This window comes from Haemaphysalis longicornis, unplaced genomic scaffold, assembly GCF_048455015.1.
Source record: "Haemaphysalis longicornis isolate Haplotype H1 unplaced genomic scaffold, Haemaphysalis longicornis Haplotype H1 scaffold_1, whole genome shotgun sequence".
Lineage (NCBI taxonomy): Eukaryota > Metazoa > Arthropoda > Arachnida > Ixodida > Ixodidae > Haemaphysalis > Haemaphysalis longicornis.
Window position 1 is genome coordinate 286,196,900 of NW_027526203.1, and position 20,297 is coordinate 286,217,196.

The 20,297-nt window shown below is 45.7% G+C and overlaps 1 protein-coding gene across 2 annotated transcripts in view; it reads left to right on the top strand.

The window, feature by feature from the left end:
• LOC144147234 (E3 ubiquitin-protein ligase UHRF1-like) overlaps window positions 1-20,297 on the top strand; it is a 72,531-nt gene that overhangs the window by 37,210 nt on the left and 15,024 nt on the right. For both annotated transcript variants that reach the window (XM_077679317.1, XM_077679325.1), the window contains exons 8-13: window positions 1,012-1,243; window positions 2,574-2,678; window positions 6,653-6,759; window positions 10,129-10,291; window positions 16,552-16,689; window positions 17,571-17,670. In XM_077679317.1, the coding sequence (XP_077535443.1) occupies window positions 1,012-1,243; window positions 2,574-2,678; window positions 6,653-6,759; window positions 10,129-10,291; window positions 16,552-16,689; window positions 17,571-17,670 (845 nt within the window). The remainder of the gene's footprint in view (window positions 1-1,011; window positions 1,244-2,573; window positions 2,679-6,652; window positions 6,760-10,128; window positions 10,292-16,551; window positions 16,690-17,570; window positions 17,671-20,297) is intronic.

Below are 20,297 nucleotides of genomic sequence, written 5' to 3' on the forward strand. Positions count from 1 at the left end.
AAAGGGAGAGAGAGATCGGCTGGTTTTATAGTTGATGTAGCTACACTCTTGCACTGGTAAGTGGGAATTGTGCATCGGAGGAGCATAAAGGAGTCTCTCACAGCGAGCTACTGCGTGAGACACAGCTCAAGCAACAATGGCGGGCAGGGGCGGCCACGGTGTGGGCAGAGCTACGTCAGTGTGGCAATGGCAAACGCCGGCCGCTTGTTAACCATCTGCAGGAGTGCACGGGTGCATTTTTTTCTTCCATTTGCGTGAGTCAGTTGTACATGAGCAGCAATGTGCAGTTCCAACTAGCTTGAGTCCTAGCCTTGCTCACAGAGTCTGCCCTGCAGCACTGCTTTCATTTTGGTTGAGTTGTTGTGTCATATGGACCTGATGAGGCAAGGTGCAAACAAAATAAAACAAAAGCATTGTTCAGTGAGGCATGAGCACCTAAAAAAAGTATCATTTGCTTGTTCCTGGACATGTGTCCAACTACTTTGGTAGCAGTAAAGTGGTTCCCTGCTTTGCCGAGGTATTTATATTTGCTACAAAATTGGTGTGGTTGTAAAGTGCCTATTTCGGTGCTGAAAGGATTGCTGGAGTATTGGTCTAAGACTGATGCGTGCACCTCCATTTCAAAAGAGAAGCAGCAGCTGGATCACAATCTTAGTAGTACTTGCTATGGTGTGCAGCGAAGGTGCCCCTGTTTGTGATGAGGCCAGCGAGATGCCAACAGCTCAGTGACCTGGGGTTGCTGGCCGACTGCACAACAATGGGTACTGATCTGGTGCCTCCGACCGAGTGATGCCCACCTCACGGGTTTCCTGCATGGTCAGCCTCACTGCCGATTGCCTAGTGGCTCAGCCATCCATCTGTATCAGCCACTGTGGTACATGTGAAATTCGTGTCTACCGCGATGATATCGTCAAGATTTTTCTGTATAGCTAAGATTGTAAGATGTGAAAAAAGGGTTTGCCCACTCTGTAGGCCTGTGGCTATAACTGGGCTTTGTGTGTGGGGCTGCAGGTTCTGCCCAGACTGCAAGCACGACCCCACGGAGGTGGTGCAGCCCGGGGAAGCCCTGAAGGAGTCCCGGCGCAAGTCCAAGCTGCCCTCGGTGGTGGGCGAGGGCAAGCGGGACTGGGGGCGGGGCATGGCCTGTATGGGGCGCACTCGTGCCTGCACCCTGGTGCCGCCCAACCACTTCGGGGCCCTGCCCAACGTGCCCGTGGGCTCACTCTGGAAGTTCCGGGTCCAGGTCAGCCTTCCTTGCAAGATTACACTCACATCATTTGCTCGATTCATTTATTGCAGATGCGTGCAATATCACTTGCCATTGACTTTTGGTAGTTTGACCCTGGTGGCACGAGGTCGCGGGTTCGATTCCCGGCCGCGGCGGCCGCTTTTCTGATGGAGTCGAAAAGCAAAAACGCCCGTGTGTACGAGATTTCGGCGCACGATAAAGATCCCCAGGTGGTCAAAATTAATCCGGAGCCCTCCACTACGGCGTGCCTCATCGCCTGCGTTGCGTCGGCGCGTTAAACCCTACAATCAATCAATCAGTTTGACCCTGGTGGGACGCCTAAAATTTGTTCACATCAAGCTGAGAATTGAGATAGCCAAAGTTGCAACACAGGACATTATGTTTTAACAGCACATCTAAATTTTATAGAATTAGCGAGGGTCAGTTGTGATTAGCAAAAACATGTTTGACATCTCATGTCACTTATAAATTAAATGTTGTGATGACTTATCCAAGACTTGTTGTTTGCGTTGGGTAATTTTCTAGCAGAGCGTTACAGACATTCGTAATGTAACTTGAAGTACCTGTTCAAATTTGTTTTGGCACTTGGGGAAAGTGGGTGCACTGTGATGGCAGGGGGGCGAAAGCATTGCTCTGAGTTACATATGAAATTTCGTTATGACATTTTGTACAATACTCAGGCAACTATGTCAAGCAACTATGGCAACATTTCTGGTCTTGGTTACCAAATTTTATGTATTGATCAATTTTTTTTCTTTGAAAAGCTTCATGTCAAGCTACAACACCATTCTGTGACCATAAATACCTTTGTTGGTGTCAATCGGTAAGAGCTTGGGTTTAACCCAGTTTTTATAACGTAAGTCAGTAGGAGGCGGTGCATTGCGGTAGATAAATCAAGCGATATCAAGTTTTACCTAAAAACAAATGATCCTATTTGTAGGGCAAGATTTGCAGCATAAAAGTTTTTTGGAAAACTTCTTACATGTTACGAGTGAAAAAACAGCGCTAAAAAGACGGGACAAGAAAGGACACAGGACCACGGCGCTGTGGTCCTGTGTCCTTTCTTGTCCTGTCTTTTTAGCGCTGTTTTTTCACTCGTAATCATGAACCAACCAGCCCAAATGCGTACCTTCTTACATGTTGCCTGCGTTTCTATTTTATGTTAGCTGCTCAGTTTCTTTTCATAATAATTCTTGATGCACTGCTATGGGAAAACAAAACAAACCTGTAAACAAAGATTGAAAACAGGATAAGAAACATTAGCAACCAACTAGCCCCTGTTTTAGCTCGACTTGCACAGTTTTTTCACTCGCACCATTTCCAGGTGTCTGAGTCTGGCTGCCATAGGCCACCAGTTGGGGGCATCCATGGCAGGGAATCGGATGGAGCCTACTCCATTGTTCTTTCGGGTGGCTACGAGGATGACCAGGTGGGTTGTTCTTCTTTGTGTTCTTGTACGGTAAAATCTCGGATGATATGGTTATGGTTGATATGAATTCAAAACATTCCTCTGACGAAGTGCATTGCGTATGATAGGCTCAATTTTGAGTGTTATGAAAGCATTCCCCCTCTGCGATAGGTGATACAAATGGATGAGGGCTTCCACGACAGTAACAGGGTCATGAAAAACATTTTAGACGCGTGCTAGTGCATATATTTTAAGGCAGAAACAACATTTGGCCACAAAGGTGGTCAAACATTGCCGAGTTTTGTTTCATTCGCTGCCATAGATAATTAGATATTGCAGTTTTAAACGGAATAATGTGACACCCCAACTCTGCATCAGTGCAGCACTGAAAGGGGAACTATGGAAAAACAGCTGTAGAAATAACCTGTATAGTGAACTTCTCAAAACGTATAAGAGTGTGTATACCTATTTGAAATAAACAACCCTGGCAAGTCTTATTGCACTAATTAACTCGGAAGTACAGTTGAATCCTGCTACAATGAGATTGACGGGGTGGTGTGAGCAAAATTTTGTTAGTGGAAATTCGTTGAAGCGAAATCTGTCCCAACACACCGCAAAAGGGCAAGAAAAGTAGCATGGTATATTATCTACAACATTTACTGCATAATGTAATGTATCGAAAAAGGGGTGACGCACAGTTTTGTCGTTTCAACAAACATACGAATAGTTATCTGGTTTTTAACCACACGTAAAGAGTGCGTTGTGTGTGTGTGTGTGTCTGGGGGGGGGGCGTCTCAAGACATATTGCTGTACAACAAGGCATATCTACCCAGCTGATTACTTGCAGATAGCTTCTCGGCCGTCCAAAGCTCTCCCCTCTCGCTCGAGGCAGGAGCAGCGCCTGTTATTTTATCCTCTCACTGGGCATGGTGGCATCTGACCTTGGCAAGCAACCTGCGCATGTTTGCATTCATCGCGAGTGCGCACTTGCGATTAAGGTAGGATGACACGGTTCAAGACTAAACACGAAAGCGTTACTTTTGCTTTTGTTAGAAGAATGGTAGAAGGAATACTACAATGACAGCTGCTCACGACGCACACATGACGACACAGTGCCAGCAGGGCACATTCGTGCAATTTCAACTGGATACGGATCAGTTATACCGTATTCACACGATTGTAAGACGACTCGAATGTAAGACGACCCCCCCAAAATCGCATCTCAAAAAAAAAAAAAAAAAACGTGCGCATTTTGCACAAGGGAAATTTATTCACGTGGTTGCGGAGGATTACTCATCGTCGCTGGAGTCGTCCTCGCTGGTGCTGCTGCCGTCATTGCTGCTGCAGTCCCACAGCACGTCGTCGTCAAGTGTGAGTCCACACTTCGCGAACGACCGCACCACGGCATCGCGTGGTACGGCCGCCCATGCGGAGAGGACCCACCCGCACACAGTAGCCAGGGAGGCTCTCCTCACACGCCCGCTTGGCGTAAGTTCGCGGCTTCCTGACGAAATGACGCGCCCGCTTAGAAAATTGTATCACAAAGAGAAGCTCTTCCGTCAACTACCAATACCCCCCTACGGCGGCTCTTCCATCGATTATCGGTGCTCCCTCAAGAGCCGTGCGCTCGTCATAAAGGCACTCGTAATGCGCGCAGTAGATGCTAAAAAAAGAAAAGCTTTTGTATAAGCACGCGGAAAACTATGCGCTTTGGGTTGAGCGGGAAACTATTCGAGATGACAATCGAAGCAATCGGCAGCAGCCACGCGCGATCGTGATTAAAACAACATGGCGGCTGACGGAAGCAGCCGCTCGCAATTTCCGTGAGCGCGTTACTCGCTTTCACGAAGCATTTTGTTCGTCTCTAACACGACCGGCTTTATCGTCGGGGTCTCTAATAAACAAAATGAGTATTAGCGAATCCCTTTATTCAATGCACGGTGCAAACGTAGCCACTATCATATCACGTTGCTTAGTACACTTCCGAACACGATAGTGGGAGTTTAGTCGCTCTAGGTCCAACTTACAAAAGGTGCATCATTTTTATTGACGCCAGAATGTATGAAATGAGCGTGCAAAGCCGTTCACACCTCGAAGCACCCCTGATTTCTTGTCTCTCTTGTCGTTGCAAGCGGTACATGGTTCGATTTCGATTCTAAGACGACCCCCCAACATCGGATTGTCAAATTTGAAAAAAAGGGTCGTCTTACAATCGTGTAAATACGGTATCTCTGGCTTGGTGAATCGGGCCTGCGCCTTGTGTAAAGACGGTTAGCCACATCGTCGTCACCAGCAAACAATGGCATCCATCTATGTGTTTGTTTTTTTTACTGGTGGTGGTGTGGGCACACAGCGCACGTTTTTGGTGAAACTGGATAAAAAGCTACAGATAGCCGGCGTTTTGCTACTTTTATTGTAAACTAAATATTCAAACCTAGCCCCACTGTGCGAAAATTTCGTTGAAGCGAAATCAAGCCAGACAAATGGTTCGTTGTAGCGAGGACTTTGTTGCAGACTTTTATGGCTAGCTGACGGGGAATCAGAAATATTTCATTGAAGCAGTTTTTATTGTAGTGGGGTTTGAATGTATACTAAATTTGGATTAGGAAATGTTTAAATTTTAGTATCGTACCTTTTTATGGTCACAACCAGCGCAGGGCTTGTGAACTTTCTTAAATCCTGAATAAGGAGTGGAGTTCCTGTTTTCAGTCAGAAAAATGCAGACAAGAGGCTTTTACTGAACACGTCTGCTCCATTTGCTGGCCGACACATTTTCCACGTTATCCGTTATGTGATTGCCTTTAATGCAATTGAGCGAGGCCTTTGAGCAGCTAGGTGGGCTTGCAGAAAGATTGCATGACTGTGCATATTAGAAACCTCTAAAAGACCTTGCATGGCAAAGTGCACATTTTCCAAGCCTTTTAGAGGGTGCTCGGCAATCTCACGGCAAAGAAAGACTCAAAGCATAATAGACCTCTGCAGGTGCAAGTAGAAAAAATAAGTACGCATTTTACTTGACTATTGGGCTTGTTTAGTTAGTTTTTTAATGGTACGAATATTTTTCACTACCACATCAGACTGAGTGTTTGAACTCATATTGATTCGTTTTCTAAAACCTTGAGCTTTGTCCTTTTTGCGCGATTGCCATGAAGGCAGAAAGGCATGACCTGCACTTGCCCGCATGCAAACACAAAAAGCCGGCAAGCGTGACCACAGCTTGTTGCCCGGTGCACTGTTGGATACAGTCAAACCTCGCGATAACGAAATCCCAGCCGGTGGCCCGCCGGTGGCCGCGGTGGCCGCTTTTCTGATGGAGGCGAAAAGCAGAAACGCCCGCGTTTACGAGATTTCGGTGCACGTTGAAAATCCCAAGGTGGTCAAGATTATTTCGCAACTCTCCACTATGGCACGCCTCATCGCCTGCATTGTGTGGGCGCCTTAAACCCTACAATTAATCAATCAATCAGCCTTTTTCCCCGCATGAACTTCATTTGCCCCTCGTGTTGTGTATCGGCAAGAGGTTAGAAGCGCTCGCTAGAGCTACCCGCAACGCAAGGATGGTCTCTGCGGCTGCGTCAGTGTGTCTGTGGCTTGCGAGGCACTTTTTTGCATGCAGAAAATGCTCCATCCGGTTCACACGGATACCCACATAGACGATTAAGCTCTGACAGAAACAGAAACAGTGCGCCAGCCGTGTATGCACGCCACAGTTTTGTTTGCAGGAGCCGCTTCACGCGGTAAACACTTCGTTAACCCCTGAATTTTAATGTAGCGAAATTTCAATGCAACAAAGTAAATTACAAATTTAACAGCTTTGTTAAATCGAGGTTTGACTGTATAGTAACCTGGTTGAAGGCATATCTTTTGAAGACCTGCTGCAGGGTGTGCTGAAAACATTCTGCTCCAATATACTATATAAAAATGTAGTGAAGCCTACAAATATACCCTTGCTGTCGTTGTGCTGTTCTGTACATTGTAATTTCTACACTTTTCAGGATGATGGGGACGAATTTTTGTACACTGGCAGTGGTGGCCGGGACCTTTCTGGAAACAAGCGCACCGCAGAGCAGTCTTGTGACCAGAAGCTGACACGTATGAACTTGTAAGTTGAGTTTTTTTTGCTTAGACATTCATATAAGCCATTTGTATAAGTAATGTGAGTTTTGTTAAATTAAGGTTCTGAATGGGCCCATCAACCTCATTAAACAGCAGAGCACCGGCTTGTCGCTGCCAAACAGACCCAATATTCGACGAAGGCACCACTCATCCAACCATTCTAATGGGCTCGCACAAAGACATTCATAGGGAAAACGTCCCCGGCTGGAAGAGTCTTCCTCTTAAAAATAATGTACGGCGGCAGCTTTTGCCCATCGGCCGTGCAACACAACTTCACGGTGGCGCGCTGCTTCTCGTAGCCTGCAGTTTTGACCTTGACGTCTTTCGCGCCTTTGTCATTCACGGTGTAGGTCGCTGGAATGCGACCAGCTTTCAAGTCAGGGTGCAGCTTTTGGCACACAGACATCTGCCGTCGCAGGCTGAACCCGAACCGCTTCATAAAGCGAGTGACCCAGTCCCTGCTGGCCTTGAACTGAGTCCGTGCGACGCCTCGTACGTTTGCGATCTCCCTCGCCTTCGCCTGTATCATCTCCGTCGTCACAGGCATTCCACCCTGTCTTTGGTGCCGGATAAAGTCGGCGACTTCCTTTTCCACCTCGTGGTGTCGACCTTTTTTGGGTCCTGTGAAGGCCATTCGCTTGGCAGCGCAGCTGAAAAGTTCGTTCCGCTGCTTCCGCCATCGGCGCACGTTCTTCTCATCGACGCCGAATTCGCACTGTGCTTGAAGGTTTGAAGTTTTCTCGGCCTCCAAGACTACCTTCTGCTTAAAAGCCGCGGTGTAGTGGCACCGCTTGGTGGGCGCCATTGTGCCGCGAACATGTGCGCTTCTTGAGGTCACGCAGTGACGAACCCAAGCAAGCACGGAACGCTCAGAGCCGAGTTCACAACGTTCAAACAAGCAAAATGGCGCCTGCAAACTTGCAAGCTGCAAGCTTATGGCCGCAAGATGGCGTTGAGTGGCTAGCGGTGACAGGAAAGCTGCATCCTCGAATCTAAGCCAACCCCCGACTTTTGTAAACGACTTTTTTTTTAAAAAGTATCGGCCTAGATTCGAGTAATTATGGTACCGTTTTGGGTTTTTGAACTTCAGAGTTTTTTAATCGTGCTATTCGATTTAAGGCAGAACTAAATATTCCGTTCACTTCGATATTGGGAATATTGGGACGTTTGGAATGTTTGCATGCCCCTGGTTCAACCGTGCTCATGTGAGGAAGTACTATTGGAGCCAACATTAAGGTTGATTAGTTTCACATCTATAGTACGTGTGTAATGGATCACAGCAACTAAAGCGAAAAGGAGGGGAGAAAAGTGGGACACGACAGTTCGTGTGTGAATGCCTGATTCTGATGCTTCAGTAGTTGAGCTGTAAGTTGTGACAACCACATGAGCAGTCATGAAAAAAGAAGAACCCTGGCTGATGCTTTGAAGAACAGGAGGACGTGGATGGCTTAGTGTACCTGAACCAAACTTATAGCTACTGCTGGAATTGGTGCCACAGCCTCTGTCTGTGCATCAAATAAACCCAACTGGGTAATTCTTCAGTCCCAAATAACCCCAACTGGGTTCTAGAGGATTGCTTGGAATTTGTTGATGTAGTTTATAAACTGTTGTTTGTCTTATGATGAAAGTAAATGGCTAGTTGAGTTCATTCATTGTTTGTGGCTTCTGCTGGTTGCTTATTACAGGCCAGTGCTTAAGTTGCCTGTGCTGAGACAATCACCCGTTATTATACTGCCTAAGCTGTTCCGAAGCAGTCCAGTGTTGAGGCAACGAGGAAACTTTTAACGTCATTTCGTATATGATCAGAACCACTGCCATATGCAGGGGGCTTGGGCGAGGAGGCCCCCCTTACCGTCTCATCCTTAAAGTTTCACACTCAAGGTGGGAAAGATGGACGAGGCCAGGCCACTAACTTTACATTTCACCGAATAACAACTGATAATTATTTTTCTGTTGCGCGCTGCACGCCAACCTTCTGTGGTTTCAGTGTCTGCTCTAATGGTGATGGTCGGCCATTTTGCGATGCTCCTGGGAAAAAATGCTGAAAAGAATAGCAAAGTCATTGTGGAATATGTCCGCAGCATCCAGAATTTAAACAGCGAAACTGTGCTTGGTTGAGGCTTTTATGGGACAAAATGTGGTAATGCGGTCGCAGCGATGTGGAGGGGACATAGCTTAGCGAGGAGAAGATCAGGCACCAAGCACAAATGTCGTGCGTTAACTCTTTTGTGACCGGTCACAAATGAACGATGATTTTTCAGACCTCTCACAAAAACTAAAAACGGCGATTTTAGAGAGACCGACTGATTCTCAAGAGTCAGTCGTCTGGGCCCACAAAAATCAAAAACTTGGTGTACAGCGTTGATGTATATATTGAATCATATCTTAGGAACGTAGAAACATTTTGTATATCTTAGAATTCCTAAAATAATTTTTACGCTCAGTAAAATCGCCTATTTGTGTTTTGTGTGTACTTTTTCCTGCTTTTTTTTTTTTATTGATTAATAAACTGTCAATAATTACACCTTGCACAAAACTGCTGTTATGTGTTTGAAAGAGAAATCTATAAGGTACAATTCGTGCGCAGCAATGCTAAATGTGTCCAGTAGCTCAAAAAAAGATTTCTGGAAGCACTAAAAATCGGCCATTTTTTCGCGGCCATGAAAGAGTAAATGAATACATGAACGAGGCGTTTATATAGGCAAAGCTTTTCTAAACTACTAAATCTGTCTGGTGGCAATGTTTGTACTTGTCAACATTGTGGAGCAAAATGAAAACATTAAGCATATTTGAGGCAAGACATCAATACATAAGTGATGTTTGCATTGTTCTTTTAATTTAAAAATGCATGGCTACTTGATTTTGGTAGGAAATGGTTACTTGATAGCAAATAAAAGAATGCACTGTGAAAAAACAAAAAGCGCTTGCGACACCTCCTCGTGGCAGTGTTCCAAGTTCAAAAGTAACAATAGATGACGCAAGCAGCAGAACACGACAAAAATGAATTCGCGCGAATGAGAATCGATCTGCTGGCCTTGAGAAATTCTATGAAGCTTAGCCTTGTGATTAGGGAATGCCAGGCAGCTTTGCTGTTAACAACAGCATCCGCAACGTTTAAATCGTTATTTTGTTTATTTCTTGTTTTTAGGGAGAGTTTTTTTTTTTTTTTTTTTTCTCCATGTTCTTTCCTTCATTGCTTTTTTTTTTTTTTTTTTTTTTTATGTTTCCCCAGCCTGAAATGCAATCCTGCATATGCCACTGATCAGAATATTTTAACCCAAGCAACCAGCCCTCTGGCCTGCATAATATTTTCCACCGGAGTGTACATTTTCTCGCGGATTTGCTGATCTTGCAGGTCTCTGGCACGAAACTGCGCTGCACGGGTGGATTCCAAAACTGGTGCTGTGGCCGAAAAATGGAAGGAAGGCAAGCCCGTACGAGTCATTAGGAGCTTCAAAGGCCGCAAGCATTCCAAGTACTGCCCTGAAGATGGCTACCGCTACGATGGCATCTACAAAGTGCGTTCATTCCCATCATGACATTGCCTTTGTGCGATTAGGTTGTTATGCTCTTTACACCTCAAAATGTATTTTTGTGGCATTGTCAGCTCTGTAAGGGCTTTTGTAATAATTTAAATTTATTCTGCTTCTCGGTTATCTGGCAAAAGCAGCGTCATGTGCCCATTTAGTTGAAAGGCCTGCTGCAGTGTGTAGTGGAAACATTTTGTTTGAATATATATGAAAATGCAATGAAGCCTGCAAATATACCGTCATGAACAAGCTACAGTATCTTAGTAAAGCTCCTCTCATGTTTTGTAGGTATGGGAGTTTGCATAAGGATAAGTGTCTCCAAGCAACAACATACACGTGTTAAGACATAATGTCGTGGGTACCAGCAATTGTGAGTAGTTGTTTGCCATTGGTGTTAATTATAGAGAAAAAAATACTACTGAGCACTGTTAATTTGTTTGGACGCTGAGTACACACAAGAAATGGTATACCTGCAAAAACAATCTCCACATGGCTTTGTACAAGTATCCACCTTCGTCATGTTGCGACTTACAGGTTTTGCACTATTGCAATTATTAATGCCAGGTAGTCATTTGCTGTTGGCTGGCACAGGGACACCTGGTTATTTCCTTGGAAGTCTGTACTTGTGTTCTGACAATTTTTTTCAAAGATGCACAAACTCATTTTAAAGCAAGTTTTTGTAGTCTTCCATGAAAGCAGGAAGAATTTGAATGGTCAAATGAATCGTTGGGATATTTTTTATCTTGATTAGAAACTACATAATGCTCAGCCTTTTCTATTTAGCACAATTTTACTTTTCCACAGATTTTGAGTTTGAGGTGTCCCCAACAGCTCGCAACCGGCTTGCATTGCTCGGGTTGGCTCAAGCAATGCCGCAGGCGGTGTTAGCTCAGCTAATGGGAACATGAGGCTTAGCATGGTGGCAAATATTTTATCGCCGACCCGCCGCGATGGCCCAGTGGCTAAGGCGTTGTGCTGCCGAGCACGAGGATGCTGGTTCAATTCCCAGCCACGACGGCCGCTTGTCTGGTGGAGGCGAAAAGCAAAAACGCCCGTGTGTACGAGATTTCGGCGCACGTTAAAGATCCCCAGGTGGTCAAAATTAATCCGGAGCCCTCCACTCCGGCGCGCATCATCGCCTGCGTTGCGTCGGCGTGTTAAACCGTACAATCAATCAATTAATTATTTTATCACCGCTATCTGTGAAACCGCGAATGACAATCCCTAGCACAACTTATCACCACATTATCATCCTCTTTCTCATATGATTAACTTCATTTTCACTATAAGTGCCATTTGAGCGACTGGTGACCAAGCATCCGCCGTGGCCTGTTTGGATTCTTCCGTGCAGGTAGTGCCATCCTTCGGCCGCTCGACGCACTGCGCGCCGTGGTGGCCGGTGGGACCGCCGAACCTCCGCGGCCAGTCAGCGTAGGCTTAGCAATGCGGCAGATATCTGATCGTCGCTTCTAAATTCAGCGCTGATAACAATCCCTAGCACAATTTTTCACCACACTAACATCTACTTTCTCACATGTGAAACTTCTTTTTAGCGATCAAATTAATTCAGAAGAGCGACGACTAGCTGTTGCTACCGTACCGTGGTCTGCGCCGGTTAGAGCCGCAGCGATATTAAAAAACTCTGGTGATAGCGAATCACCCACATCTTACGATTCAGACGACATGTTGACTGCGTGGGCGAGTGCGCACCATGTGCAATCTTAGCAGACGATGCAGCAAACATCCCTGACATTACGGCTTTTTTATTGACGTTAGCATCAGCAGTTCTTCCGGCCACAAAACTGTAACGGTAACGCCGCCCGGCCTGCATTTGAATGGCTAATTCGCGTGGCGACTGAATTTGAAACTGATTAAAATTAATGCGTTATTAATTCTACTCTGGCGGCTGACCGCTTTTGGTTCGATTTTCGTAATTATTGGGCCGATGGGCATTCTTTATGGCATAAGAACCAAAAGCGAGAAATTTAGTGTCAGTACTCCTTTAAGTACTAGCCGAGTTATCATTCATGAAAAAGGGCCAGCAATAAGGCCTGGAGCTTTTGGTCTTTCTTCGCGCCTCCCAAGCAGTATGGAAGCTACCAGCTCACCGGCCCGGCGCAGGAAAACCTAAGGAAACAGGATAAGGCCCTTGTCGCTCTGAGATACACGCAGCTTTCCCTTTTTAACCCTTTCGTGACCGTGGGAAAATTGACCAATTTTTTAGGGGTCCAAATGGGTTGTGTTTTTTTTTTTTGCTAATTTAATCTAATTTAATCTAATTTAAAACCTATTTTTTTTGTCAAGTTGTCAAAGAAAACAATAAAAAAGGAGTTGTATAACAAACCACCAGTAGTAGGAAAAAAATTAGAATATACATTTTGTAGGGAAACATTAAAAAAAAAACGCCCTAGGAAAAATGTGTACTTGCGCGGAACAGTTGGTCAGATATAAATAAAAATGCTAGCACGCATGGTGCTCACGCCATGTGGTGAAGCCCAACCTCCATTTCAAAATGTGCAATTTCGGATGGTTCCCTGGAAGAATTCTGGCGGTTTGACATTATCAGAGGCACCAATTTTCTCCAGCGTAACGTAAAAACACCTTGTCAATGACTGACTTTGCATTTACAATCAGCACAGTATTTGGGACAAGCACGCGATATGTAAAAACATGCATGAAGTTGAAAACAGAACTCCGTGGTTGATGCTTGTTGACGTTCACTGTCAGTTATCTCTCAAAACATAAAGTTGCGCTTTATTATCATCTTCTGACTCGCTATCATAGCCTTGCTTGCAGGAATGAGGTGTGATGCTCTAGAATCGTGCCCTGAAAACTTTGGCCGAGTAGCTGTTATGCGATAAAAAAGATCAGCAGTATGAGAGCCTCCTGCATTGCAGTGCCATCTAACATTTTTGAAATGAAACAGTACAAAACTTATTGGAGACTCCATTCGAATAGAAAAGACAGTTCAACTAAGAAGCAAGACTAGACCTTTGGCGATTGCCTCGTATGGAAACTAAACTGGCAGGAAAACAGCTGGCGGTGTAAAAGGCTGGTTTTGAAGTGCTCTCCTCGTGGGAACAGATATCTTATGACTGGGTGTTATCTTTTGACTTGCATTGGAAGTTCTTATCGCAGAAATCGGGTTCGGGTTGGGTGAAATCAGGAGCGGCATGCTTTTTTCGAGGATCAGTCGCGGATGCTCAAGGCGCCATGGCAGGTAGGCTTGAAGTTGGGTAACTGCGTAGTAGCACCAAATATGAATTTCGCGATGCAGAAACGAAACCGAAACTGGTGTAAACTGTTCGCGAATGGTCCTGTGGTAAGCAGAACTATAACACAGCTTAAAACAATGGGCGCAAAGGCGATAAAACTGCCTAAAATCATAAAGTAGCTTTGCAAACAGGCACTGCTTGACATTTTCAGCCAATTTCAGGGATTATTACTGTCACAGTGCACACCTGACAATTGAAAATCATTCTCTGGTTCACCATTCGTGCCGTGATAACAAAAACCAAACGTTGATGCAGACTAATTATGAGTGGCACGCATTCTTCATTGGTAGCAGTGACGTGCGATGACCACACCCCTTTTCCACACCCAAGTGATGCAAACGCGTGTCAAAAATCAGTTTTTTTGTTGCAAAAAAGAAAACAAAGCTGATTTTGAAAGGGCATTTTCTGAGCTAACTTCAAATAGCTTTAGTTGTTCCAGCAACACCTGGAACGCTATGAAAAGGGGTTCCCAAGGTATCATTCAAATTTTGAATAGGCGCGGTAACGAAGGAGTTAATGAATGATAACTTGGCTAATACTTTACGCTTTTAAACCATTTTCGTGGGACAAAAGTATGGACGACACAGCGCTCGTGTCCTCTATATTGTTCTTCTCCTATTTCTCCTATTTTCGTCTGCGGTGACCATCATGAGTACACACAGCCATTCGCTCCGCTGGGTGGTATGTCACCCTTTTTTCTTCTTCTTCTTCTTCTTCTTCTTCTTCTTCTTCTTCTTCTTCTTCTTCTTCTTCTTCTTCTTCTTCTTCTTTTTTTTTTTTTTTTTTTTTTAGTTGATGCGGATGCTGCACCCATTACTGGCACCACTGGTCGCACTGCTTTTCGCATCAACCGTGCTAGTGTCGGCACATCAGTTTTAGAATAGGGGAAACAGGCATTTGAAGGCCAGATAGGGGGCCCCAAACACAACATGCTTGCTCACGACAATAATTGAAGATTACCACCAGCGACTAGCGGCCAGTTAGCATTTTTTGCATGCAGCGCTGTCACGGCGAACAGATCCCTCCGAGGCCGAGTAGCACAAAAAAGGCTTAGCATCACCACGGTTATTCACTCGCTGCTTTACGAAGCCAGTCTGACAAAGACCCCCAGCACAATTTTTCACCGCACTATCACCCCCTTTGATGCATTTGTAAACTGATCTTCAGCAATAGTCCTGCTCTGGTGGGCGGCAACAAGTGTTAGATGCCCATTCACGCCCTCCTTGCCCACCGTGCAGGCAGATGCGTGCCGCGGGCGCGCGTGTAGTGGCGTTTATACCTGCAGAGATGCTCCATGCTTTTCAGCATTATTCATATCTTGAAAATGATGTGCTCTATCTACGAACTCTGCTGAGCTCGCGTGACGCATGGCGACAATTAGCATTCGTCCCTGCAAAGATACGCCATGCCGGAAGGTCGCTCGCATAAACGTGGCTTCTACCAGAACCAGAAACGCTGATTGTCTGCAGCATTTAAGGGCACCCGCCAATAGCTGTGCCGTAGTCTTATGCGCCAGTTACGTCACACGCCTAAAGCTACATCATATGCTCCCTTGAATGGTAAAAAGAATACACATGTACTGTATTCGCACAGTTCTAATGTGCCCCGATTGTAACACGCAGGTATGTTTACTTACGAAAATTTGAAAAAATAATTTGAAGCTGATTCTACCGTGCAGATGTAAAACACATGACACCGCATTTCTGGCAGAAGGCTTTTTCTTTTGATGCACACAACTGTGGCAGCAAAATCCCTTGTGCTTCATAAACTGCGTCCAGCTCGTACTAGCAAACTCTCGCAAAAAAAAAAAAAAAGCAGGCAACAATAAAAGCCGATTTCAGTTTTAAACCCGACTGTAAAGTGCACGCAAATTATAAGGCTACTGGTATCGAAAAAAGGTGCGTGTTAGAATCGTGCAATTACGGTAAACAAGGAAAGAAAGACCTATCTTTGCTGCTCGTTTGTAGGGCCCCTGCTCTACACAGGGGTGCAATATTTGGTATATGTTGTTGTGAGCACGTAATCTAGTGATTGCACACTTGAAATTGTGGCCTTCGAAAGCCTATTTAGGGCCCCTTTAAAGGGACAGACAACCGATTTTTGTGGAGTGCATGTCCTCTAGCTCATATGAAAACCAGCATTTTATATACTGCGGTAACCGCAGAGAATTTCTAAATAAACAGGCGGAAAGAATTTCAACTTTGCACTAAAATTTCTTAAGTCTGAAAGGTGGCGACACGTAGTGTCTGAATGTGACACTACCTGACATGTCCAAACAACTCCGTCGATTTCAACGTGGGAAAAAATAGGAAAGGCTGCACGTTATTGTTGTTTTAGCTGGGGGCAAGTTTTTAAATACGTCTTTTAATCTCGCGTGCAGTTAAAAGTACTTTGCCACCTGCCGCGGTGGCTCAGTGGCTAAGGCGTTGCGCTGCAGAGCACGAGGACACAGGTTCGATTCCCGGCCGTAACGGCCGCTTTTCGAAGGAGGCGAAAAGCAAAACCGCCCGTGTGCGCGAAATTTCGGCGCACGTTAAAGATCCCCAGGTGGTCGAAATTAATCCGGAGCCTTCCACTACGGCGCACCTCATCGCCTGCATTGAGTCGGCGCGTTAAACCCTACTATCAATCAATCAAAAGCACTTTGCCGCACGGCTCAGTCTTATGGTTGCCAGCATTCCTTTTGGCGGGACACACATGGCTCGTGGATCTAAAGGTTCCGATTTCGAAAGTTCTAGGGCGCTATCAGCAAAGCCATTTTGGCTTAAGGCATTCTCTCGTTAGGGATAACGAAAATATGCTCAACAAAAATTGGTTGTCTGTCCCTTTAAACTAGCCACTCGGTGCTGCTATTGCCATCGCAAATAGTGTGGTACATAGGCATTTAGGCCCCATGATGACAGTAATCAGCTGCTTTGCTGCAGAACCATGACGTGACCTGCTTTCCTTTGCGCAACTTTTCCCCGTTCCCAGCTGGTGAAATACTGGCCTGAAAAGGGCAAGTCGGGCTTCCTGGTCTGGCGTTACCTCCTTCGCAGAGACGACCCTGAACCTGCACCTTGGACTGCTGCTGGCAAGCGGGCTGCAGAGAAGCTGGGCCTTGTCATGCAGGTTAGTGGACTAGCTCAGGGGATGCGAGGGAAGACATTTGTAGAATGCCAGGTTGGGGCCCGTCTGGTGCGCTCCACCGCTCGTTCAGTTCCTGTTTTAGAAAAGAGAGAGGGCGCCCGGTGTGATTGCATAGTGTATTGACACTGTCTTTCAGAGCAAGCAACCTGTTCTGTAAGTGGGCCGCCATGGTGATGGTTGTTTTATGCACTGTCTGTTTTTGGGTACCGTACACAACTTTTTACTTGCAAGCTCAATGTGTAGCGAATTTAAAAGAAACTTCAGTTTAATAAAATTTTGTAACATAGTGGGCACAACAAATGAAGGATGGAACACGAAAGCCCGTTTTCCATTTCTGTCTCGTGGCATCTATTTTCCTGATAGTTTATTGTCTGCTCTCTTGAAGGTTACAGTGGTTTCCGACAGACCAAATAGTTAGGGATGTGCAAATATAAAACAAATAACTCAAATAGTTCAAAGCAAATAAAATAGTTGCCAGTTAAGTTACTAGCAGCAGCCATGGATACTGCATTGAGAATGCAACTGGCCATTTATTTTGATTGAAGCACACGCAACGTGCCATAAATTTTATGGACAAACGTTAGGCCATTTTCAGACCTCAGTTGAGAACTGCTTTACACTTAATGAATCTGGCAGCATTTGCCGGCAGGATTTCTTAGTAATAACTCCGAATTTGGTGAAATGGTGAAAAATGGTGAAATGCACCAGTTCTCTTCCAGCATAGATTTCAACAAGCTTCTTTTGGTGTGTGTGTGTGTGTGTGTGTGTGTGTGTGTGTGTGTGTGTGTGTGTGTGTGTGTGTGCGCGTGCGTGCGTGCGTGCTTTGTCAATTGACACAATGCATGTGTATGCTCTGATTACAGTACCCTGAAGGCTATGTCGAATCTCAGGATGATGAAGATGCCGATTTCGGATCAGAAAATGATGCTGCAGCAGCCAAAGGAAAACGCAGTCGATCCAAAGGCAAGCTACTTGAGAAAATCTGGGGAATAAAAACTTATTGGAATTGTAAACTAGTCGCGCTCTAACTGTTGCAGTTCGCATATTTTATTCTTCATTGCATTACACTCATTGTTTTGAGGCTACAAAATACTGTAGCTTTCAAGTCACTTGCAGCCAGTTCTCTCTCTCTCTCTCTCTCTCTCTCTCTCTCTCTCTCTCTCTCTCTCTCTCTCTCTCTCTCTCTCTCTCTCTCTCTCTCTCTCTCTCAAGTTGTTTTGTCGTATGCGCCAGATGCCTGACCAGTGGCTCCTGCGGCCACAATGGTTCACTCGGTAGGTTTTAGTTTTCCTGCTAGACCACACCGCTGTCTCACTCGCTTCCGGCAACCGTTGACGTCATGCGAAACGTCATGAAATGCATTTTTCAGTTGCTAATTTCTAGACAATTAAAGCATCTTTCGCCGCCAAATAAATGCTGAGAGGGCTTCGAAGCAGTTGAACTTTCGATTGAGCCCAACTTGCTATTTGCATTCAGTGTTCCTTTAACTTCAAGTCCACAGCTACCTCGTGTTAGTTTTTATAAAACTTCAACAAGGTAATGTTGCATAGGCACTGCACGAGCAAAAGTGCGTCTCACGTAATATTGTGCAGCCCCTCAAGGTCATCCGGGAAGCTCCAATTTCCGAATGTTGCGCCCCCCGAAATGTCCCACATTCTGGGGCAAGTTCCACTACAGCTTCGATGTTGTGTCGCGAAGTCATAGTTCAGTGTGCTCTTTTCTCACTTAGCGAGGGAGCGGCTTAGACGGGTCGGGCTGTCCAGTCCAAGTACCTCAGTTAATCAATGAAGACCGCCAGCACCTGTGTTGTCGTATAGCCTGCGTGCCTTCTTTGTGCCGGCCGGGCTGACGTGTTCGAGGGGCGCTAGAAGCAGCCACAGGAGTGCTATCCGCCTTTCATCGTTGGCCTGGGAAACCCGGGATGCGCGTCTAGCTGATATAAATATTCCCTGCCAGGGAAAGGGTGTCAACGTCCTCTTACGGCGAACCGCACCTTTGTTGTCGTAGGTCCGAGCGGCGCCGGGGGCACCTTGTGGTGCCGGCGGAATGTCTCTCTGTAGTTATAGGGGGAATTACCGCATTAGTGCATGCGAGGTGTGGGTGCAGACCAGCGGGGTTATGCTCACTGCGAGGTCAACCTTGGGGCTAGGGACGAATAGAGAAAGGCATGTCGCTGCGTCTGGAGAAGTTTCCTTGTTGAAGTTTTATGAAAACTAACACAAGGTAGCTGCGGACTTGAAGGTAAAGGAACACTGAACGCAAATAGCAAGTTGGGCTCAATCGAAAGTTCAACTGCCCCGAAGCCCTCTCAGCATTTATTTGGCGGCGAAAGATGCTTTAATTGCGTAGAAATTAGCAACTGAAAAATGCATTTCATGACGTTTCGCATGACGTCAACGGTTGCAAATTTTTTCTGTCGAAATATACGCCTCGAGCGCGGCCTGTAGGGGCACCACTGAAATCCCCCTAGCGGCCCGTTTCGAAAGCAGGCGCGGGAGTTCGCGCCCCGCTCCCCATTGTCGCCGCTGCTTTTGCGGCACGTTCACGACCTAGATTTACCGTTTTCGGGCGTTTGAAATCCATGTTTATGTGGAGCAGTCACTCTGTTCGCAAATGAGGTGTGTTTACGAGAGTGTAAATGTTTCTGACGCGATCTTAGTGTGGTATATTCGGTCCGTATAAGCGCCAGGTGTGTGTCACAGGCCAGCAGCGCGGAACCGGCGTGTGATGGAGCCGAATGTAGTTTTACTGACCTGAATTTACTAGCAGTGTCTCCGTAACCACCGATTCCTCAGATGTTCATGCTATAGCTATACACTACGATTGAAATTGGTTTTGTGCGCTTACATAATCAGCGGGGCACTCATATCTGACAGCATGCCGTTACATTTGCCAATATTATACCTCAGATATTGATGACCACCATTTACAAGCCAGTCTGTGTTAATTTCGGGAATATTCAACAAAAGTACGATGGACAATGCATAATTATACTCGGGGATCAGCACACGGCAAAGTCGTCTTGTCGTGAGGTGAGCGCCCACAAACATTCATCTGCTCCTCTGCGAGCAGCTCGGAGACGGGCTTAGAATATAATCCGCGTCTGCGACTAATGCTTCTTCCAAATATCGTCATATGGCACAGGGAGCCAGCAGAATAAAGCAGAAACTGAAATCAGAGGGCCTTATCACATACCACTCTCTTCCAACGACACCTTTCATCGTTTGTTGAACAACCTACCCTGTATACTTCCAAAAATGCGGCCGCCGTATGATCAGCTGTTCGTTGAAGTAGAAAAACAAAAGGAAAGTGAATGCGAGCTTTGTGTGTGTGATTACTAAAACGTTCATTGCTTGATTCCGCTCCGAATTTGTACACAGCATCCCCCCCCCTTCCCCGCCGATGTCTCGCGAAATAGCAGTGCATTTCGCGTATAGTTGGTCTAGTAAACCCTACCTGGCTTAAGTTTCGACAAACGTCTTTAGCATTTCAGAAGCTGCACTGTTTTTTTTATTTCCGTTAGAGAATTATGTTTCTTAATTCCGCACTTGCACAGCATTTATGTTTCGTGGTTTCATTAACTTGCCTTG